This window comes from Lucilia sericata, unplaced genomic scaffold (assembly GCF_015586225.1).
Source record: "Lucilia sericata isolate MDLA Ls3-8-SP2 unplaced genomic scaffold, ASM1558622v1 Contig000185F_arrow, whole genome shotgun sequence".
In the NCBI taxonomy this organism is placed as follows: domain Eukaryota; kingdom Metazoa; phylum Arthropoda; class Insecta; order Diptera; family Calliphoridae; genus Lucilia; species Lucilia sericata.
Genome location: NW_023994213.1, coordinates 449,670 through 474,479, shown reverse-complemented (window position 1 = coordinate 474,479; position 24,810 = coordinate 449,670). Strand labels below are relative to the sequence as shown.

The 24,810-nt window shown below is 26.6% G+C and overlaps 3 protein-coding genes across 4 annotated transcripts in view; 1 reads left to right on the top strand and 2 right to left on the bottom strand.

Annotated features, from left to right (window-relative positions):
• Nucleotides 1-585: 585 nt before the first annotated feature.
• On the bottom strand, nucleotides 586-15,963 carry LOC119601677 (serine/threonine-protein kinase DDB_G0283821). 2 transcript variants are annotated; one of them, XM_037952798.1, is made up of 4 exons: nucleotides 14,372-15,963; nucleotides 3,548-3,745; nucleotides 1,551-2,053; nucleotides 586-1,456 (listed from the first exon to the last, which is right to left on the bottom strand). In XM_037952798.1, exons 1-4 carry the CDS (start codon nucleotides 14,417-14,419, stop codon nucleotides 1,213-1,215), a joined length of 993 nt encoding a protein of 330 aa, XP_037808726.1. In that variant the 5' UTR covers nucleotides 14,420-15,963; the 3' UTR covers nucleotides 586-1,212. The 2 variants fall into 2 exon arrangements, with proteins under 2 accessions (XP_037808726.1, XP_037808727.1); XM_037952799.1 differs by lacking the exon at nucleotides 14,372-15,963 and adding an exon at nucleotides 4,216-4,414.
• Nucleotides 15,964-20,890: 4,927 nt separating this feature from the next.
• LOC119601694 (transcription initiation factor IIA subunit 2) lies at nucleotides 20,891-21,604 on the bottom strand. Its single transcript, XM_037952820.1, has 2 exons — nucleotides 21,392-21,604; nucleotides 20,891-21,321 (listed from the first exon to the last, which is right to left on the bottom strand). The coding sequence occupies exons 1-2, from the start codon at nucleotides 21,461-21,463 to the stop codon at nucleotides 21,070-21,072; spliced, it is 324 nt and encodes a 107-aa protein (XP_037808748.1). The 5' UTR covers nucleotides 21,464-21,604; the 3' UTR covers nucleotides 20,891-21,069.
• Nucleotides 21,605-22,993: 1,389 nt separating this feature from the next.
• Nucleotides 22,994-24,810, top strand: part of LOC119601678 (protein pellino) — a 47,733-nt gene continuing 45,916 nt past the window's right edge. The window contains exons 1-2 of the mRNA XM_037952801.1: nucleotides 22,994-23,278; nucleotides 24,190-24,399. Of these exons, the coding sequence (XP_037808729.1) occupies nucleotides 24,389-24,399 (11 nt within the window). The 5' untranslated portion in view covers nucleotides 22,994-23,278; nucleotides 24,190-24,388. The remainder of the gene's footprint in view (nucleotides 23,279-24,189; nucleotides 24,400-24,810) is intronic.

Genomic DNA, 24,810 nt, shown 5'->3' with positions numbered 1-24,810 from the left:
TTTAAAAACATACCTATTTTTTTTTCTTTCACGACCATTTAAGTAAAATTTTATTTAAGTATAGAAATAAATTTGAAAAACAAAAATAATTTCCCTAATAGATAAAATTTTGGTGCGTTTTAGATTTCTTGATAAATATATTCTTCATTCGTTTATAAAACTAACTACAAACACAGTTTACTAATGAGTTTGTCAATCAAAATAAATTTTAAATCAAACAAAACCATTGTATTTAATATGTATAATAAAAATTAATACTTTATTTAAATTAAAAAAAAAAATAAATCATAATAAATGGAAAGAGTAAGTGAAACTATTTATGAAAGGTACTCATGTAGTTTGACAAAGGAAATGTTATGGGATTTAAATGAAAGTTATGTATAATATATGTATTATAGTATTTCAAATTTATACAACTTTAAACTAAAATAGTAGAGTATAGAGTAAAAAACTAAAATATAAAATATATTTATGTATAGGTGTAAATTAAATTAAATTAAACTACATTAATTAAAAAAAGAAAAATTATAGACAAAAAGCTGCATGTCAAGTTTATAACATTTTTATACATTCTTTTTTCTGTTCTTTACATCACATTTTTTCGCTAAATAATATAAGAAGACCTTTTATTTAATTCATTTTTTTTTTTTTTTGCTATTTTATACATTTTACTTTTTTATATAACCCACAAATACAAATACTGCCATCATATATTTAATTTATATTTCCCCTTTGATAATCTATTTTTGCGATATCAAATCAAAACAAAAATTCCAAATCATAACAATAAAGAACACAGTCAACTTATAACAAGTCGTATATAAAGAAATTATACAAAAAAATATTGAACTTTATAAAATAAATCATTGATTGAATTATTTACAATTGCGAACGATTTATAAAATTAACTGTTTTGAGTGTGTGTTGTTTGTGTTCCTTAAGTAGTAATCTTTTAGGTGAAATGGTGCTAAATATTTGTTTGTTATTGTTGTAGCTACTTAATTAATATTAAGATTATGATTATGTTGTTTAAAAAAAACGAACAAAAATGTTTTAAGTATAATTAAATAAAATAATAAAATTCTTAAAATTATATTTAAATTACAATATTAAAATTTCAGTATTGTTGTTGTTTATGTTAATTATGTTATTGTTATTATTATTAATATTAGTATTACTGATTGTGTGCTTATTAGTAGTTAAACTAGTATGCTACAATTCAAAAAAATCATCTTGTTGCTTCTCTAACTTTTTTAAAGAGTTTTGAACTTTTCTTAATTGTGTAGTATTTAATAATTGGGCGGTATCGGAATTACTGCCAGTCGAACTGTGACGTATGTGATGAGGCTGTTGATTTTGTTGTTTCTTATAGGAATTATTTAAATTGTTATTACGTCGACGGGGCACAACATCGGTGGCAACAAATAAATCATCATCAGTCTGATTAGTGATCGTTCTGCAAGAAAAGAATTGTAAAAAAATAATTAAAAAATAGCTCTATAAGGTCATCATACACTTTTTATACAGAAATAACAATATTGCATACTTACTCTTTTGATTTTTCCACATATTTGCGTGACTCTGAAATTGTATTATCAATTTTACTTAAGAACTCATTTATACTGCGTCGACTTTCTTCCTCGGGTGTCATAACCGCTGCCACCGAATCCAATGATTTACTCTGTTTATTATTTCCATTATTGCAATTGCTCAATGTGGTTTCATTTTCATGGTTCTGTACCAATAATTCACCAGCTATGGAATAGGGTCGGGTGGGTAAAGCGGCAGGACGTGGATTACTGTCACTACACATGGACGACGACGAGGCAGATGCTGAGGATAATGTTGAGGATGAAGTACAATTTAAAGGATCTCCACCGCTCATAACGACATTCTCCATGATATTGTGTAAATTATTTTCATTTTCACTTGTGGTTAGAGTTGAAGCATTCGGATAATAGGGGGAAGATTTCTCAACGGGTACTAATAAAAATTGACGTAAAAATAAACTGTCTGAGGCGAATAAACGATTGGCTCGGCGTATTTGTTCAGTCTGCAAGAAAATCAAAAGAATTAATTAAGTTAATGAGTTTTTAATTATTTAATTAATTTCAGCGGTTTATTATCAAATGACTATAAAGTTTTATATTACATGTTAAATAAAACATTGTATTATTATTAATATTATTATTGATAACTGTCAACTAAATTGATTGATTGATGATTGTTCATTTCAAACAACGTATTTTTAATTTAAATCTACAAATAATAAATCTATTCATAAATCATACCTTAAATAGTAATACAAAATATTTATTTATTACTTGTATTAACGTTTTCTAAAAATCCTCAAAATGTTTTATAATTGCTTTGAAATGCATTTCTAAATCTAGATATTTTGTTTTATTTATTTTGGCTGTATTTGTTACGATCATGATAAGCTAAATACATATATTTATTTACTTATGAGCCGCACAATTTGTTGAAATGAAAGAAACAAATCTTCTTTATAGTAGATACAAAGTTTTGTTTAAAACTCGTGATTTAAATCTTTGACAGTTTTTTTTTTTAATTTTTGTCTACTCTACTACTTGGTTTTGTTTTTGTTTTTAACATCTTATCTCAAGATTTTGAATAGTTAAATAAATAACACAACATTTTTGTTCTAATATAAATACATACTGTCATGACTGGGTTCGCGTAGCATATGGCTTAAAAATAAACATTTGTTAAATAAATTTAAATTTCAAATACAATTTATTACAATAGAATATGGCAGTTCATTCACAGTAATAATATTTTATTAAAAAAATATGGAAGATTTATAGATTTCGTTTGAAAAAAAAGAAAATAGAAATTTTCATATCAGTTCTAGTTCAGTTCAAGTTCTAGTTTATTTCAAGTTCATTTCTAGTTAAGTTCTAATTTATTTCTTTAACAAATCTAGTTCAGTTTAACTGATTTCAAATATACTTTTCCAACTTAAAATTATTAAAAAATTGCCGAATTTTATTATGGAAAATTTCAAAATGGTTTCTGTAAAATTTATACCACAGATGTGGACTTAATTTGATGAATATTTTGCCATCAAAATCATTTATTATAACACTGATGATACTACTAATTAAAAAATAATGTGTCATGCAAATGATGTTAGACAAAACTCTACAATTGCTAAGGAAATTGAAAAGGTAAAATTAAGATAGTAAAAAAACGGTAAGATAAAGATATTTACAGTACTTAACCACAAAGATTGTATTGTATAATACAATTTAATAATAGGGAGACAGATACTATAGTACAGAATAATAAAAATTTCAGTAGAATTTAATAAATAAATTAAGTACATGTGTTTAAATAAACAATAAATCAAGCGAATACAATTCAATTGATACCCTCTCCTATAAATGCATAATAAATTTTAATATTTTAGCAAAAAAAAAAACAGCAGCAATTGTTTATAATTATTTGTATATACTTGTAATTATCGCTTGTATTATTATCATACAATAAAATAAATAAAAAGAGAAGTAGTAGAAGTACTTACAGTGCAACCATATTTTAGAGCAATGCCCTGTAATGTGTCGGTTTTCTCGACATCATGTCGCACCAGGGTCTCATTGTTGCGTATCTGATGATTACAGCAAGTGCTGCCGTATTTCTTTAGAGAACGTGCAGATTCGCGTATTGATTGTTTTTCATTGAACATAAATTCATCATCCATATCGGGAACAATTTCATGGAACTGCAGAGAAAGACAGCAAACGAATACACAAAAGAGAAAGTCACAATTAATTACTAACATACATATACAACAGATTTTTAATAATATATAAAAATTAATTTGTGTAGCCAAAAGAAAAATAAAAAACTAGAAATTAATAATAGAAAACAATTGAATTTTTTTCGATATAAATTTATTGTATTTTGTGACGTCATGTGACTGCGCAGTTTTTAATTACAATTTAAGTTACAACTTTTTTAAATTTTCTTAGTTTTAGCTTTAAATCACAAATTTACAAAGAAATTTTATTTATAGCTTTTAATTATTTTTCATTTTAAACAGATTTCTACTTTACACATTTGTTGTTATCTTAGTATTAGAAAAAATTTAGTTCAAATTTACAACAAAAATAAATGAACCCATTCACTTTTTTTGCTGTAACATTCCCCACCTCCCGCAAAAATTTTAATTCATTCGATTTTTTTACTTACACACTTTCACAAACAATAATAAACTAAATATCACTTTATGCAATATAAATTTAATTTCAAGTTATTAAAAATCTACTTTAAAATTGTGTTATTTACTCGTTTAATTAAAATTTTTTATAACAATTTACTTATTTCAAATGGATATATACTTTTTGAAGCGAGAAACCAAAACAAAACCCTTCACTGAAATGAAAAAACCAGACTGGCGTTTGACATTTGGTACATAAAGAAAGAAAACAGCTGGTACCAGTGTTGCTGAGTGTTGTTGATTTTCTGAGATTTTTTTTTGCATTTAAAAATGTTTAAAACAAAATTTTTATGAATTTGATTACATTTTGTGATTTTGTAACAACAAAAACTTTGTTTTGAACTTGAATATTATTAAAATTTATGCATGAAAATGTCTTCTTCGCGTTAATTGATTAAGTGGAAACAAAGCTCTAAAAGTTAGAAATTGAGTTATATTTTAAAGAATTACAAATCTTCAAACTCATTCCGTTTGATTTAATTTCTAGAATTAATTCTTAAAGCTTTCGATGTAATTGAATTAATTCTCTAATGAATTAATTCCTATAGAATGTTAAATTCCTTCTGAATGAATTAATTTTGTTTGCATTCAATCTGTTACAAATTGAATTAAAATAAATTTCAACAATTCCTATTGATTTTTAAATTCCCTCTGAATGATATAAATTTTGTTTGAATTCAATCTATTACAAATTGAATTCAAAAGCATTTTGTATATTAAAAATTGAATTCAATTTTTTTTCTTTCATTCAATTTGTAATAGAAGGAATTAAACAAATATGAATGATCATTCAATTGAATTCATTCCTATAAAGAATGAATTCTCTTAGGAATTAATTCAATGGAATATAAAGCCAAGGAATTCAGCTTTAGAATTTAAATTCAATGAATGATTTTAAAGAATGGTACATTAAAAAATTTAAAGCCGAATTAAAAATATAAGGGAATTAATTCCAAATAGAATTCATTCTTTCCATGCTTTGAGTGGAAAAGACAAAGTATTAAACGTATGCGTTTGTGCTAATGTTTGTAATACAAAAATTATTAATTCTGTACCCTTATAAAGAAAAAAAAAAATTACTATAATTGGATATTTTTATCTTTTGGTGTTCCTAATATTGGATATTTAAAATTTCCCGGGTTTTAATTCCTAAAATCTACTGTTTTTTTTTGCTGACGCAGATAAAAGTAATGCCAAGTTTCATTTGAATGGTGATGAAAACAATATAACGGTTCATTTTAAAATTTAAATTAAATATACATACAGGTTTACTATTTGTTTGTTTTGCTACGTCTGTTTTGTTACTTTTAAGTTGAAATCATGAAATCTTAATTAATTTTTTGCAATAAAAAGTGAAATTTGTTGCTTTTCTTTCGTTCTAATTTCACGTGATAGTAATGTTAATCTACATATCAGTTTAACTGGATAAAACCTGTTTAAGGCAAATTAGAAAAAAGAATGAAGAAAATTTAAATTTATTTGTACGTCTGTATATGAGTTTTGCAATAGATGTGTATTCATACTGAGCAAATAATTATTTTTATACCCTACACCACTTTAGTGGGGAGGGTATATTGGGTTTGTGCTGATGTTTGTAACGCACAATAATATTGGTCCTATACCCACCTTAAAGTATACCAATCGGCTCAGAATCATTTTCTGAGTCGATTTAGCTATGTCCGTCCGTCTGTCCGTCCGTCCATGTAAACCTTGTAATCAAACTACAGGTCGCAATTTTGAAGATAATTCAATGAAATTTGGTACATGATCTTCTATTGCCCCAGGGACGAAGCCTATTGAAAATGGTTAACATCGGTCCATTATTTCACCTAGCCCCCATACAACTGAACCCCCCAATAGGGCTTGTAATCCTTGTAATCAAACTACAGGTCGCAATTTTGCAGATAATTCAATGTAATTTGGCACATGATCTTTTATGGTATCGTAGACGAAGCCTATTGAAAATGGTTAACATCGGTCCATTATTTCACCTAGCCCCCATACAACTGAACCCCTCGAATAGGGCTTTTAAAACTTGTAATCAAACTACAGGTCGCAATTTTGGAGATAATTCAATGAAATTTGGCACATGATCTTTTATGGTACCGTAGATGAAGCCTGTTGAAAATGGTTTACATCGGTCCATTATTTCACCTAGCCCCCATACAACTGAACCCCTCGAATATGGCTTTTAAAATTTGTAATCAAACTACAGGTCGCAATTTTGGATATAATTCAATGAAATTTGGCACATGATCTTTTATGGTATCATAGACGAAGTCTATTGAAAATGGTTAACATCGGTCCATTATTTCACCTACCCCCCATACAACTGAACCCCCGAATAGGGCTTTTAAAACTTGTAATCAAACTACAGGTCGCAATTTTGGAGATAATTCAATGAAATTTGGCACATGATCTTTTATGGTACCGTAGACGAAGCCTATTGAAAATGGTTACCATCGGTCCATTATTTCACCTAGCCCCCATACAACTGAACCCCCGAATAGGGCTTTTAAGTTCATAATTATGTTTAATATACTCATATCTCGACAAAAAGCTGCAATAACCAAGTTGTATACAAGACTTGATGACCCCCACGAATTCCATAATAATAGGTTCTCATATGACCCTAGCCCCTATGAAAAGCCCCCATCAAAATTTCACTTAAATGTCCACAATTTTATCAACAATAAACGGCTTAAGTATGTATGTATTATGGCAACTAAATCACATTATATTTTTTTCAAAGGTGTAGGGTATTATATGGTCGGCCTCGCCCGACTATAATTTCTTACTTGTTTTTTCTTTAAACATGTACATATCTATCTATTTGTCAATATTATTCCTGTTGATGCTTTTGTTTTTTTAATGGAGTGGTAAGTACGGGCATAATTTAATTCGATTAAATTCAAAATCATTTGTTGTTAATAAATAAAACAAGTAAGAAAGTAAAGTTGGAGAAGTTCGATAGTAAGATATCCTACAACATTATTTATATCAACTAACTGCACTCCGAAAAAAATAAAAAGCTTGTTTTTTGGGTATAGTTTGCTTACAAAATTTACTGGACGGAAATATCTGCAAAAGTTATTCTGAATATATTGTTATAATTTTAGAGCTAAAGATATCAGCATATCAGGATATAAAATAGGCGGATATATAATAATTAACCAAAGAAAAAAGGTTTATTCAATTGCATCTAATATTTTTCATTATACATATATCAGAAAAAAACCCATCAAACTGTCAAAGTTGTTCAATTTACGTCATTCCCACAAAAAAAAACATCGAACAGCATTAACTCTTCATAAGCGAGAAAATCATCAATAATCATTATAAATTTTCATTAAATACAGGTAAGTAAATTATAAACAAATTGAAAACTTTAAACCCCCTTTGTTTTTTAATAAAAGACAATGGATGGGGTTTTCTTATCAACATTTATAAAAAATATACAATTTTAACTCATGACTACTTAAATACCTGTATTAGTTAGTCAGTCGTTATTTAACAAAATTTATATATTAAATATATGATTGTTGGTGTTGGTCTTAAAATTGGCCTTCATTTTCTAATTTTAATTTATAATAACAAGTAACAATTATAAAACATTTCTGAATTTTTAAGCCCCCTTTATAACTGAAAAGGTATTTTCGTGTAGTATTTGCCTCGTGTAAACAAATTTTAAAAATTAATTTTCAATTTCAATATCAGCTATTAAATGTTTACATAAGAATGTATACATATTTATGTTTGAATTTTATTTGAAATTATTTAATACTTTTGATTTTTGTTCTGCAAATATTGATTTATTTATTGCAATTACAAATTGCCGCCATATGCAAGTGCAATAAAAATAAATATGAATTAATTTAATTGTTTTAAACAAAGATACATGTTTATGTTTGTAAATTTAAATTACAAACATATGGTGGAACTGTTAGTTTTATTTTAATACGAGTAACCCCATTATCTCAATATCTGGTTATGTTTTATCGTAAGGTTAAATTGACAGTTTACATACAAAAATATTTTAACCAGCAGCATATCTACAGGTTAAACGATAACCGGAGGTGGATTTAAGGGGGGTAATTACAATTTTATCATCAGATAATTCCGCAATAGATTACAGTTTAAAGTCGATTCATATAAGATTCTTAAGCAAATTTCAAAATTTTAACTTGGAACTGTTTCAATTATGGGCCATTTATACACGGCCACTAATTTTTAACCAAAAGACTAAAATAAAGCACTGAACTGCGCTAAATTCGAATCTGAATCTCCATCACATGAAGTTTTCGTGACATTAAACTCCGTTTTGGCCATATTTGAGAGCGAAGACATTTTTATTTATAAAATTTGTGTTGTCCTCTGTCTTCTTCGAGATATTTTAACCTACATCCGGCAAAGTAATTAATTAAGTCCTACTGACGAATAAGAATTTCCCAAAAAGAGGAAATCACAAACCCTCATAAAAATACGAGGAAAATCCCTATTTACTAATCTTGAATTTGTTACTAAAAACAATAATACAATTTAATAATTAATGCATTAATATTAAATACAGTTAACTTATTTCGTTAGTACTTTCCATTTTAAGTCTGACGAGATAAAATTCATTTTTTTTTTTATTTATACACACGTCAGACGTGTTAATTTTTCATTTTTTTTTTTCAAAACAGTTGCTTTATTTTGTGTGTTCGATTCTTTGTTTATAGCAAAAAAAAAAAGATCTGCTGTGATTTCCGTGTTAACAGTTAGAAGCAAAAGAGTGGTTGGGGGGAAGGGCTGTACGAAAGGTAAGGTTGTTTGCCCTGTTAAAGAGTAAATACATACATATTATTAAAACAGCAGTTGTTGTCTCATAATTACAAGAATGTTAGAAAAATAGAACAACAATAAGATAGAAAACATATAAAAAAACTTCGTATAAATACTTCTGTTGTCAACTCCCAGCTGCGAAATATTTCAATCAGACAGAAAGTACTATTGTGTAGCGAAAAAAAAATTAAAAATATTGAGTTGTACAATTAGCATAATGTAAGCATTATTTAGGTGTTGTGTACATGTGTGTTTCTTTGTACATAATAAATTTGTATCTATGACTTTTATTATTTACACTTGATTACTTTACAAAAGAAATAATATTGTCTATCTAGTATGTGTTTGCTTTTTATTTAAAATTAGTTTTTACTTTTTGTTGTTTTTATTGTTGTTAACATTTATAAAAAGTGAAATAAATCAATACGTTTATTTAATTTAATATGCCGCTGCGTTATGCATTGAAAACATTGTATTAATATTAAATAATTATTTTCACTGTTTTAATTAAAAATTAAATAATAATTTAAAACAGTTTTGTTTTGTGTCTGTTAATAGTATTACACTTTATTAAACAAAAACTTTAGTTGTTTTAAATTTTTTTCATTAAAAAGAATGCATGGCTTTTGAATGGTTCATTCACCTAGAGCTAGTTTTTAACTTTGAAGATCAGCATTTGAATTGAAATTAATCTTTGAATGTTGTTTTTAACTTATCATTTATTTTGTTTTGTCAAAAGAACAGCTGACGTCAAAGCTTATTTCCTGACTGGAGAGGAATATGTTAACCTAAAGCTTGAAACTATCATAAAATGAGGACTACGTAATCCTTGCTAAGATTATGAATCTTTAAAAAAGTTTTTTTTTTTTTAAATTTGTAGCAAATTGACCAGAAGTAAAAGTTTTCTGATTAAAAATTCAACATCTTCACGTTTTAACAAGTAAGTAATTTAAGTATTTTATTATCTTGATACGATAAAAACGTGTCTTTAATCAAAATATTTGTTATCTTGGTATTTAGATTATATTGTTAAATGCCCAATATTTTATTTTATTATTAAATGATTCATTGTTTTAAAAGAGTAATGTTTTTTATTATATGTATATAATTTATGGGTCCGGAATACTTTTTGAGTTAAGTTTGTTTTTTGTTCTACATTCAAGTCTGAGTTCCCATTAAAATCCATTCCAAATGGAATGAGTGTAGTAATCCAACTAGATTTTACATCGGCTGGGAAGGACTTTTAAAAGAAAAACAGTCAAGTAGAGTGGTAGTGACTCCGTTTTGACTCAAGTATAATAATTTAAAACTCGAAAATTATTAGATTTGAGAGGTAAATTGATTTAACTCTTTTAAAACTCTTTAAATATATTATTTTACTCTTGTTTTTTGTTTAATACAGATACAAATATGTATAAATAAATAACTGATATATAGTTTTTGTTTTTTGACGCAGTGAAAATATAATTTTTTTTGCTTTGATTTGTTTTATCATTAGTACTACTATGAACAAAAATAATGAAAAATATTAACAGTAACCAAGTATGTATCTCTCTCGGTCTATATACATTTAATGGAAAATTTGTTGTTTCAAAACCTTGAAATTGTCTCGTGTTGTTTATTTGAATTTTTTTTCTTACTTTGCAAATATCCAACAGATAAATATGTTTATATGAATGACTATATAAAAGCATGATTTAAAAGAAAACAAATTACAATTTATACCATTTACAAGTTATAGATTGTTGTAGTTTTTGTCATGTCTATCAATTGTCAATATTGTAGATATAAATTGTAAATATTGAATTTTACATTAAACCATTATTGTTGGTTCTATATGTATGTATATGGATAGATATTTTTTAAGATAGTATGAGTGTTCATATTTTTTACAATTTACTTAGAAATCAAGATTCTTAAAATATCAAAATCAAAATTTTAAAAATCAGGTATCAAATCTCCTCCTCATTCTCCTCATTGATCGTGTTGGAAATTTATCAAAAACCGTATCGAAGAAGATAAAATAGAAACCGTGTTAAGAGTTAAGGTAGTATTATTGGAATCGTGTTCGAAATTTTTGTTTTAGAGATCATGGCACTCGATATCGAACAGGAATCCGAGTTTTTGATACAAATTGTGAAAAAATCGGTTCTTTGTTAAAAATAAAATATTTGCTGAATATTTATTTTAGATTTATTAGAGGGGCGTACGTTTTAATATAATCTAAAAGTTCTTTTAATCAAAATTTTAACACAATTAAACAACAAAATATATTAACAATTGATCAAATAAAACCAGTCAGGAAGTGACTGCTGGTATTTTGCAATTTATCATTTTCTCTATAAAAAAAAACTCACAAAAGCGGAACTAACCATTGAAAAGGATTTATTTGCAATTAAAATATTATTAACAAGAAAACTCAACCCTCCAAAAAAAAAAAAAAATGATGATACATATAATTCCCAGTAAAGTTCCACTTTTTAATAAAATTGATTTGTAATCTAACAAAACGACAAACTATTTTTAGCTTTTGACAAAGTTGTTGTTGATTTCGTTTTGCCGTAAAAAAATTTTTAATAAAATTTTAAGTGGTGGTTCTGTTTCTTGATATAATAAAAAATGATTGATAACAACGTTTATATTTAATGAAATATAATAAAAATATTGGCCATAAAAATACACAACACACATTTAATGAAATAATAATAATAATACAATAATTAATTTGTCATTTCTCACAATTGTTAAACAAATACATAGTAAATTGCTATATAAAACATTGTACATTTTTTTAAAACTCCTAACCGCTTCTCATTGCTTGAAACAATTATTATTAAACTTTAAAGCTAAATCTCATGTTTGGCCTTGATTATTAAGATTTGTATTTTTTTTTTTTTTGTTTTGATCTTTTGTTAATCACCAGTTAAGGGGTTTTTTAATTTGTTTAAATTATTGTTGTTATTATTTATATGAAGGTAGTATAAAATTTAATTAATTTACCATGTGAATACATTCAGACGAGTGTATAAAAATCAACGACTTTAGCAATAATTGACGAGTACTCAGCATAAATTCTTTAGATCAAATTAAATCTGACGTGTCATGAAACATTTTCAAATTCAACATTTTTCGTAGATTCAATTATTAAACCGGTTCAGTGAATTCATTCAATAATACAAGTATCCGGGAGTCAGTCTTTTCAATGCTCAGACTCAAATAACAATGGAATGAAAACTTATTTAAGTTTAATTTAATAATTTGTTATATTTATATGGCAATTAAGGAAATTAGTAAACATTTTGAAATTAAGAAGCATAAGATTCTTAAATAATAATTTATTTTTTAAAAGAACTTTTAAGTCTATTTTTTTAATTTGGGATTTATCTAGTTATTGCTGTAATAAGCCCTTCAATTGTAAATTTGTAAACTTTATAAAAAAGTTTATAGTTATAAACTTATTTATCTCAACCTTTTTATCAAAATTTCTAACTAAAATATAAATCTCAACCTAACTCAATATTTAAAATGTTAAAACGAAACTAATCCAATACAAAATCCCCCATACAAAGTGGGGTTTTACAAAACAAGTAATTGATATTTTTTCATTATTATTTATTTTTTAACCCCAGTTTAGACTAAATACAAAACTGTGTTAATTAATTAAACATTTATACAACCGGAAATGCAAGAAAAAAGATTTTCTTGTGGGATTTTTTTTTCATCAGAAACCCATTAACTTTGTTTTATCTTAACAAATAAATATTGGCCAAGTTTCGCTGTAGTCTAAATCAAATATATTTGGGTAATTTTTCAAAAGGGTTTTTTTCTGAAGACTCTTTTTTCTTCATGTCATATTGAAGAACAAAATTCTCAGAATCTCACATAATTTACACCTTACAATTAACCCACATTTGTTGATTTTTTTTTTTTTGCAAATTATTTGTGTTATTAGTCATATATGGTGATATCGCAGTTTAGTCAATATTACAAAAATATAAGAAATTCAAAACGCTTGTTTTTAAGGATTTCATAAACTCAAAATATTGTGGTTGCGGTTTAAATATTTTATACGTATTGATTAACATGTTGTGGAACTGTGGAGTCGAAGTTGTAAAAATGTAAATTTGTTTTTACGATTTTAAATTGTAATTAAATAAAGATCAATATCAATTAAAATTCTTAAGAATTCGATCCATACAAGTCTCTCTTCATACAACTTTTTGGAAACCAAAGTTAATTGAAACCCCGTTATATATAATAGAAAAACTTTAAAAGACTTTAAAGGAGGTCAACAGCTACTTGTTAACTCTAATGAAAAAAGTCTAGTAATATTTGTATTAAATCCAATGATTTAAAGCTTGTTCGAACATATTAATAGAAAAAAAGCACTTTTTTCTAATTGTCCAAATTTCTTCAACGAGTTCTTATGGAAACTTTTAACTCTGATACAAGGTTAAACTTTCCTAAGGAATTCTTCAATTTTCAAAGGCACTCAGGCTTTCATAAATTATACGTTTCCAATAAGCTGAAGCTTTTCTGAGAAAACATTAAACTAAAATAATCTCAAACTTTCTTAAAAAACTCTTAGCTCTCCAACGAACTCAATATTTCTTAGGGAAATCTTTAACTTTTTATCAACCTTAAGCTTTTCTAAGAATCTCTTTAACTTTCTAAAGAAGCTTTCCTAAAGAAACCTTTGAATTTTCAGAAAGCTCTAAGAAAACTTTCTACTCTACCATCCATCTCAAGCTTCCAGCCTTTAACATTGGGAAACCTTTAACTTTCAAACGAGCTTGAGCATTCCTAACAAAACTTTTAACACTCCAACGATCTTGAGCTTTCCTAGGGAATCTTTGAACTATCCAACGAGCTTACAATTTTCTAAAGAGACCATGTACTCAAGTTTTTCTAAGGAAATCTTTAACATTCCAAGAAGCTTGAGCTTTCTTAAGAAAACTTCTTGCTTTTTAAAGAACTAAAGATTTTCCAACTTTTAACTCTTTGTGTGTGAACTCTTCAACAAACTCAAACTTTCTTAAGAATCTCTCGAATCTAAGCATTTTTAAAGAAACTTTTAGCATTCCTAATAATCAGCCCTATTTGCACTCCAATTCCAATCGATATTTTTTTCGTTTGGAAGCCTTAATATTCTGCAATGGATTATTACCTAAATGTAGAGTAATTAAAAAAAACGTATACTTTTATAAATTGCCAAACGAACGTATACTAACTGGCAGTCACTGTACGTAATTTAAGTTTGTTTTCAATACGAAATGTGTCTAAAGAAGTAGAAATTCTTCTTACCTGTGAATGCAGTTTCCAATCTTTATATGCTTTTACGATGTAATCCATTTTGTTCTTGTTGCTGTTGCTGTAGTTGTAGTTTTATGTTTTTTATATAAAAATGATATTTTTAGCACAAAATTTCGCTTTTTTTCTTGCTTCTTTTCGGATTTGAAGTTTCTTTTGTTGGCGTTTCTAAAGAAGAGGAAGAACTCTAGTTTTTGTATTTTTTAACGTTTTTTTTTAAGCAAAGTTGGTTAACAACAAGTTGTTGTTGTGGCTTTTTTAACTTGGCTAGTAAGTGAGTGAGTCGTGTGTTAGTGTTGTTTTTAGTTATTAACAAAAAATCGAATATAAAAGACTGTTCAGCGATGATGATGATGATGGTGCTGATGGTTCGTTGGTGGTAGTGTTGGCTTGGTTTTGGTTTATTTTGTTGTTTCAACGACTCTCCTCCCTTGTACGTTTGTTGGGTTAGTTGAATGACTTCAAGTTTTTCTTTTTAGTTTTGGATTTTTTGTTTAAATTTATTTTTAAAGAATTACACTTAATTATAATAATAATAAACCAGATTATGAATAATGTTAGCCAAAAATGAGTCTAAACTCGATTTCCTAAATATCTCCAAGTAGCTTTTTGTTGTTGTTGTCTCTTTTTGTTTTTATGTCTTCAATTGTTTGACATTTAATTTATTGACGTTTATTATTTGTAGCGAAGTTAACTAACGGTTTTTTTTATACAATGCAGATTTTGTTATTGTAATTTTTGGCATAAATCTATAATGCGAATAGCGTGTGTTTTATTTTAAAAAATTTTTAAATTTTAAACGTGATTTTGATTGAATTTTTTCTAATTTACAACAATTTCAATTTTTTCACGTATGAAATTAAAAAACACTAACAGCTCTAGTTAATTCAATGTTATTGAATTTATTTGAATTTTTATTTAATTCTTTAAAATTATGTTTGTAATTTGCATTTGACACTTGACAGATTTTAGCTTCACTTCTGTTTTGTTTCAGTTAATTTTTTGCTCGTTACTTTAAGTAGAGCGATTTTTTTATTGGTTTAATGGCAATTTAAAAAATTATGAAATATTTTTTATTTGTTTTTATTTTTATCGTCATGTAGCAGTTCCCGGTTTTATTATTTATTTAAGAAAATGTAGTAAAGTTCATTATTACGTTTGTCTGGCTGCAATTTCTACGTGAGTGCATTTGACTGACTGACGACTTGCAATGTGATATGCTTGCTATAGCAGTAGGAGAAGGAGCAGACGTGCTTGATTAATGGAAGGAGCTGTCTCGTCACAGTACAACGAATGACTTTTTAAAAAGTAATAAAAATTAAAAAAATATTCATTCGATTTTTTAGCGCGCACAGAGCTTTAACTTCCATTCACGTTCGAACGCTTACTGATGTCAGGAAAAAATAACACAGCTGTTAGATGTCTTTCTTTCTTGCTTGCTGTTTGAATGTAGTATTTATTATTTGCTCAATGTTTGGTTTCGTTGGTTGGTTGCTTGGTTAGTTAAGTTAGTTCACTGAGCTGGTTAAAATTTCTTGACAGTCTGCCTGTTAGCGCTAGCAGTTTGTATGTAGCAGTGTGAGTATGTAGCTAACAGCTAGCAATCGCTTTGTATTTTGTATAGCACGAACTTCTTTTATTATTATTATTGTTGTTTCTGAAAATCGGTGCAATTGTGTTGGTAATGTAATCAAGAACAAAAACAACAAACGTTTGCCATTATTATTATTGTTATTAATAAATATAATGGTATTAGTAGCTATAGGCAAATTGTTTTGTCGAGAGAACGAGAGTACCGATATTATTAGTATTACAAATACACTTGGAGAAATTAATTGTACATCAAGTAGAATACTGCGGTTGGGACTATAACATTTTTTAGTTATAGGGTCGGTGGGTCAAATCTCTGGGAAATTCATACGCACTTATCTGTATCGAACTCAGCTAGTTGTTTCGTTGTCTATAATCACGGGATTATACGAAATACTTGTCGGATTTGATACCGTCTCAAAGAGGAAAATATTATAATTTTAGAGACTATGTTAGTCACTTAGGCAAATAACTTTGTAGGCATCGTTCGATTGTGATTTCAGTCTACCAGATTAAAATCTGACATAGACTTTAAAAATTTTTTTTAGGAATAAATTCTATTTTTTTTTTTTTTTTTGATAACAACAAAACATGAAAATATGTATGTATGTGTATGTGACAAATTTTCTCAGTGTAGTAAATGATACTCGTTCCTTAAATGATACTCGAGACATATTAGTTTCTCGTATGATATTGTTTGTTTTTGCAAAACACTTTTTATAAAATTTACAAAAGAGAGTAAGAATAGCTAGAGAGAAACCATTTTGTTATAAGAATGAATAAATAATTGATTGATAACAATTGTTTTTGTTATTATACATACATATATGTATATTTTGCTCTTGTTACGACTGAACTGATATCAGTTGCTCAGTTAAAGAAATAGAACAACAAGAAACTAGACCAATTACTACACTCACTACTATGAACACTTCAGTAGTCAGTCGTACAAACAAACAAACTCTTCTAATAATGAAATTTATTGCTAATAGGGCAACAAAAGAGGAGGTAAAGGAACTGTATATATAATTTATCATCTACTTACGATATTGCAGGGAGAGTCGAGCAATATTTTTATACAATTAACAAGTACCGCATATGTTTCGTCGTCGCTTGTTTATGTGGTTAAAATATTTAAGTTGCTTGATATCAAAATAAACAAATTGTCACTGAGTGCTAATGATAAAAGTGTATATTATTTTTGTTTTTTTTTCCTTCTTTCTTCATTTGTTATAATTTTTTTCATTCGTTTAGTCAGTCAGTACTTCAATGTCTGTCTGTTAGTCTTTCTGTCGTCGGTTTTACTTTTTCGATCTATGCAAATATTTGTGGGGGAACGAGAGCATTTATTGGTTTTTATGAGTTGGCATTTTCTTTTTTTGTTCGTCAGATCTGTGATGTGTTGAGATTACAATAAAACAAGATTAATAATACATACTCGTAATAAATGTTTAGTAGGGCAACAAATTGTAAAACATATGGGTAATTAATATGCAAATAAGTTTAAATAAATATTATGTCTGTATGAATATGTGTATTCATGTGAGCAAATTAAATACAAGTGTTTATATGGAATATATTTAAGCCTGCATAAACTAGTATATGAGTAATAATTAGAGTATTATCAATTCTATAACAAGTCAATACTTTTGGGAACAAGTTATGAATGAAAGCCTTGAAAATTACACTTTAAAATAATCAATAGAAGAAAGTAGATTTCTAGAGTGATACATTTTCTGTGTGTTTTGAAAGTTTTTACAGATCTTTGATACTTACATACGTATTTATTTACTTCATGTTATAAAATCAAAAATCTATCTAATATATTTAATGTAAACTAAATCTGGGAATTTAATTCAGTCATAACCAGGACTAGCACGTCTATCAATGTATCCTTCTATCTATCTATCTATCTATCTATCTATCTATCTATCTATCTATCTATCTATCTATCTATCTATCTATCTATCTATCTATCTATCTATCTATCTATCTATCTATCTATCTATCTATCTATATATCTATCTATATATCTATCTATCTATCTATCTATCTATCTATCTATCTATCTATCTATCTATCTATCTATCTATCTATCTATCTATCTATCTATCTATCTATATAAATGTCTGTGAATTGAATTTTTAGATCTCTATTTAGAATTTAGGGCATAAAAGTGCAGTAATAATAATCTGGATTACCAAATCGAACCTGTCACAAGCGTCCAGAATTTTATTCAATTGTGAAATTTTATAAATAAAAACTTCTATTAACCCAAAAAATGTATATTCATATTATAACAGATAATAGAACACTATTAGAATGTGTGTGTATTGAAAAGTGTGTATCAATATACTGATAAATAATCTATTTAAATGGAAAATGCTGATATTGAAAATGTTAGTCACAGATTAACAATTTGATAAAACAAATAACTTATAAGTAACACACAAATACAAACTAAATTAGTAAGTATAAATCAATGATAAGAAGAACTTTACACTTAATAACAATAATTATTAAAAAAATAATAATAAACACAATATTTTAATAAATATGTACATATGTATTTGTTTTATTCTTTTGTATTTTCAGGCGTTAATTTTTAACAAACTTGAAAATTTTGCGACCTTTGTTATTAATTATTTATATTTTTTATAATCTTAAATTATTTACTAATAAATAAACAAAATGGGGAAATTTCGTTTTACTTTGATAATACGCGCCGTTAGACATTTGTCTTAATATTTCAAAATTAATTTAAACAAATAGATAGTTGAGGTGTCAGCTCCAATTTATTTTATCTTAAATAAATATGTCAAATTTTTAAATTTTGCTGGGTATTTAATTAAATTATAGATTTTGTTATTTTAGTGATAATATTTAAATAAATAAAAATTAATAAATTTTATTTGGAAAATTTGACAACTTCAAGGTTTCATGATACGTGTGTAGGTAAAAGCGTAGTAGAAAACTTGACAAATATTGTTAAACTTCCACAATTTCACAAAAATTGTCACAAAATATTCCTAATAGACTTAAATAATCATCATCACTCTGAACTAAATCATTCAGTTAAGACATGCTCGTATTCAAATAAACGTAAATATTATATTGATGAGACAAATTTATTGTGTTAATTAAATTAACACATTAGTTTTCATTGGATTACGATTCACCATTCCCTACGTACTCTATTACTCATTTATATATGTATATTTATTTTGATAATTTCATAAAATACACATTGTATTTATATTGAAATTTGATTTTCCTAGATATAACGCCACGCATTTGTCTATAACATTAATGATATGAATGTAGTTTCACTATTTTGTGTTTGTTTCTCTAAGTGCACTGTCATTATTTCCTCTATGATTCATTGCCATCACTCTCGTAATAATAATAACGGATACGGAAATGTATAACAGAATAAGAAAAGTTGTTTATTTTTATTATACGAGTGTGTATAATAATCGTTATACAGCACTAGTCTTATTACATTTCCGGCACAATTTCCCGATTTATTAAATGTCTCTTGTTTTGATTGTACCATAATTCATTAGAAGAAAATAATTCAGTTATTTTGCCTTTAGCTGAGATCCTTAAATTACTTTAAGATATTACTTTCTTTTTTACTTGTTTGGTGTGTAATTTTATTTCTAGACATGTTATTATTATTTGTTTTGTTTTTAAACTTGTGTTAATAATTAAAATTAACATGTATCACGCGACTTTTGTATTAATTTTCGATTAATTAAATTTTAAAAATCAATGATTTTGGAAAAAAAAACTTGCTAATGCATTAATTGTAAGCTGAATTTTAATAGCCAACAATAAAATTAAAAATACATTTAGTCAAATAAATACCGTGAATGTAAAACTTGATATGATGATAATAATGATTTATATTATTTGAAAAAATAGAATTTTAAAACGTAATATCTTTATTATTTAAATTCTGACGCATTTTAGTAAGATTAAAAAAATATTTTTAAATTATTTTTAGAAACAAAAACTTGTTTGAAAATATTTTTGTTATTTACAACCGTGGAATTTTTTTTTAATTACACGATTGGAAACATAAAAAATTCACGATTGAAATGATTTCAATTCCGTAGTGATCATTACAATAAATTTTGTTTTAGCTTTTCCATATTAAGATTAATTTTGATAATTCACAATTAAAATTGGATCTTGAATCAAACTCAGCCAAAGATTGTCAGCTTTATACATCGAACGTTTTTCCCCAGTACCGTTATAACACCAACATCAAACCGTCGTTGATTTAAAAACATCCGATCCAAAAATGTATTTGTTAACGTTTTTGAAAATTCGATACTTATTAGGGAATGGTATAAAAATTCAATCATTGAGACATTTCTTGTTGTATGCGCCTATGCTAAATCTCAAATAGCAAACTTAGAGTAAATTTCAGAAGGGGTTCTGTATTTGGAATTAGGTCATTATGGATTAAATTCTATTGTCATATACATTCATAGCTATGTTCATATCGTCACCTGAAACGCAAACGGCCTTATTTAACATTTTAAAAATTTTACAGGAGAAGCAAAAAACTATTTAAAATGAAAAGGTAGTTTCTACCAGCGCGATTTATTTTTATTCAATAAACAAATTTTTTAATAGTGAAACCTAACATTTGTTATGGTTGTTGAAAATGGCGTATATAAAAATGGATAAATTGTACTTGTTAGCTTGGTCATATATGTAAATGTTTTTGTAGATAGGGCCTTTTATATGGGGCTAACGTAATAGACAGCCTTTATAAGATTTTATATGACATATGCAATGTCATATGAAAATTCATTTTATACATTTCTTAAGAATACATACCATATGTTGAACTGATGAGAGCTCTTCAATTATTATGATTTGCATCCGCCAAGGGAATCTTGTCTCTAATTACTTTAGAAATTCCATATTTTTATTATTTATAAAATCTTAATACTATAAATCATAATTAGGTATAGTTCTCCACAATGAAGTGTTTAATTAACCATCGGCAGATACAGTAGTGCCTGAAACCCATTGATAGCACTAACTGAATTGACGTTGACGTAAATGAATAAAACATAAGCGAATTAATTATAATCCGCACTTTTGCCATCACAGGCTACTATTTTCACTTTATCCACTTTGGCAAATTCATGTACTTCACGGAATTCCACTTCGTTTAACATCAAAGTCCAGACATTGTCACAGAAACGATACGTATTAAGTTTATTGGCCTTAAAGGTGACACGAGCCTTAACACGTTGACTCAGGGCATTATTAATGCATTTATCGAACTGTAGCAGAACCTTAAAAGCCAAGGCAGGAGTAATTTGTCCATACTGTAAATAAAAAAATTAAAGATTAATAAGTACGAAGGTAGGAGAGTGTGATGCAAACAGATGTTTGTACCTGAATTAATTCATCCAGACTTTCCTGAAGCGTATTACCCAAGGTGGTATTGCGATATAATTGATAGGACATTTTGTGTTAGATTCTTCTCCTAATTAATGTGTTAAATAATTATTTTTTCTTTATTCTATTAAAAATAAAAGACAAAATTGTGTTAAGAAATCCGTCAGTCAACAATTTGTTTTAAGTGCTGCCAAGTTGAAAGCATCTTGTGTGCTGCCATACTTATAGATAAATCTATTACATTTACAAATTGTAGTAGACTATTTTAAACGGCATTTTTTGTTTGTTTATATTTTCAGAGAAGCCACTTTTCAATGTCTTTTTGCATACAATTTTAGTAAAACAATTTAATTTTTAATATAAATTATAATTAGAACCAATTATATCCAAGATTGATGCTCCACTAAATTGCGTAATAAGTTTTTTTCAATTTGATTTTATAATTATGAAACATTAAAATAACGGAAAACTTCCAGAAATGCAAGAACAACAATTTCAAAATGTTTTTATATGTATAAATAGTAAATACAAAAATGTATTACTCTTAAAAATTATTTGTAGATCTATTCAATATTTGGGGAGAAATTCGAAAAAAAAATTGTTCTTATAATTTTGTACGTAATTGGGGGTTGAATGTTGAATGAGAGCGTGAAATACGAATAATTGCTCCGTGTGAACGGGGTATAAGCAATCAGGGACTTGAGTGAATGAAAATTTAAAATGGAGTATTTTCTGGTATTTTTTCCTTATTTAACTGGTACTTTTTGAATTTTCTATAATATTAAACTTAATCGACATCGCCACACATCAAATTTGTTGACTCAAACGGTAAGTTTTTTAATTATGTTTGTGAAAAAAACTCACACAAAAAACTTACCGTTTGAGTCAACTAATTTGATGTGTGGCCAAGTCGCTTTAGGAACATGAAATTGAATAAAAGAGGTCTTTTGGTTTTCTAAAATATATATATAAAGATAAAATTAAACACGCAGTATCCTGATTGATCAAAAATTTAAAAAGTAAAATATTGAACCTAAACATAAAAATGGACACGCAGCTTCCTGATTGTATAAAAATCCGTATGTTTGGTGATCTGGATCAAATAATAAACCTTATTAAAGTTTTTCCTATTTTATTTATGCTTTACATAAAGGAATGATAATTAATTTTGGTATCTTGTGAAAGATCTTCGAGAGGCGCTTTTGATGGCGTATTAAAAATTTTTCATAATGTTAAAAAAACAAATTAAAATGTTATTTAGATAATTAAGAATTAATAAAATTAAAAAAAAAAATAATTTTTTAAGTTTTTTTATTTATTTTTTCTATATCTGAATAATTTCTCACACAACATTTGTGCTTGTTCTGTTTTGTTATAAACGATATATTTGCTTCCCAAAATCTTACTTTTTTTATCTCTCGGATTTCGTTATCATTTAAAATCGTTGAAAATTTAAAAATTAAACGTATGTATTTGAGAACATAGACGGCTTACAGTCGATTTTAAGCCGCCGAAGATATTTTTAGTGACAGCCCCCACCGCCGTTAATATTGTCGGAGCACTGAAACACAAGTTACTGGTTACTTTTTTCATCTTCAGTTCAATTTTATTCATTTCGTGGTGTGGATGCGTTTTTTGTCCATTTGTTAAGAAATAGTGAATCGAAAAGTATATTTAAAAAAATAAAACTTAAAACTTGTTAAAATTAGCAGAATACACATAAAATAAATGCAATTTAAAGCAATTTATCCTGAAAATTTCAAACACAGTGAAAAAATTATAGATTTTTTTAAACAGAAAATGGAGTATAAATTGTTAAATTTAATGTTTTGTTAAAAGTTTTTTTGTTGGTCTGTTTTTGTGTATAAAAGAAAAAAAGCAAAAGTAATTATACAAATTATTATAAGAAAAAATAAAGTAAATAAAACAAAAAAATATTTATATACAGCTAATTTAATAAATGAGCAGAGAATATGAAAAATAGCAAATAGAATGGAAAGAAAAATCTAGTAAAACACTAAAAGGTTTTTTTCCCAGTTGGTTGGAAAAAAAACTGCATTTAATGATTTTTGTGTTTTTGCACTACAAAAAAGCCTGTTAAGAAACAATAAAACTTTTTCACTTTAATAATTATTAAATAGCGAAAAAAAAGTAGGAAATTTAAGATTTTTAAATAAATATTGTTAAAAAGGAAAGAAAAAAAAACGCAAATAAGAATATGAATTTGATATGTACATCATCATCATTATTATCAACAAAAACAACAACATAATCATCATTATCGTCATATCACTTCGTCATTTTCTTTATGGAGTTCTTTATTGTTGTTTTTGTTTTTGTGAATATTTTGTTAGAGCAATATGAGTGAGTGTGTGTCTGTTTGTATATGTGAATGCATATGTTTGGTTTAGCGGGGGCGGGTATTGTTGGTGTGTTTACAGTTGTTGGGTATTTTTCGAATGCATGATTAAGCCACCATTAAACTCCATACTCTCCAATATCCAAACGTACATACTCACAATTCACCCCTCTCTCTCCCTTCTATATACACATTTTCAAAACAACGTCATTTAATACAATAACAAAACAACAATAAAATCAACAGACAATATTTATTGCGTTTTTTTAATTATTATTCTTTTTGCAGTAATACTTTTTTATTTAAACAAAAACATAAATAAAACATTATTTAAGCAAATATTTACTGTGTGTGTGTTGTAGTTTTTTCTTTCAAATTCTAAAGTGTTTTTTGAAATACTTTTTGGAAATTTAATATTTTTTTTGTTAATTTTTAGTTAAAACTTAAAAAATAGCTAAAGTATAAAAAATAAACTAAACATTAAATAATTAATAAAGAAATTTTGTGTGTAAATATTTTGTTTTTATAAAATCAAAATTAATTTCCGGCGCATAAAGATTTTTTCAAAACTGGATTATAATAAATCCGACGATATTGGATCTCTACAGGAAAATAATTCAGGCATAACCAACAAAATGGTTAAACGGTAAGTTTTAATGAAAAATTTTATAAATTTTATGGTTAATTTTTAAAATTACGGAACTTAATTTATGGGATTTTTATAATAGAATTTCGCTTAAAAAGTTTTTTAACATTATTCTAATTAGACAAAAATTCTTATTTGAACTTTTATTATACATAGTAAAAAGAAAATGTTTTGTACAAAACTTGTACTTTCTCTCATTATTTGGATCCAGGCACAGACAGGTCTCACTTCAAACCTTTTTATGAAAGAACTCTGTTCTTGTTATGCTGACATAAGGATCAGAAGGCTTAAAGTGCTGATTTGGTGGCGTGTCATAATGTCCAGTGACATATTGTCCATAGACCTTATGAAACACTAAATTGAGTCATAATGTCCATGGACGTTAGGACAATTTCAAAAGTGTCATAATGT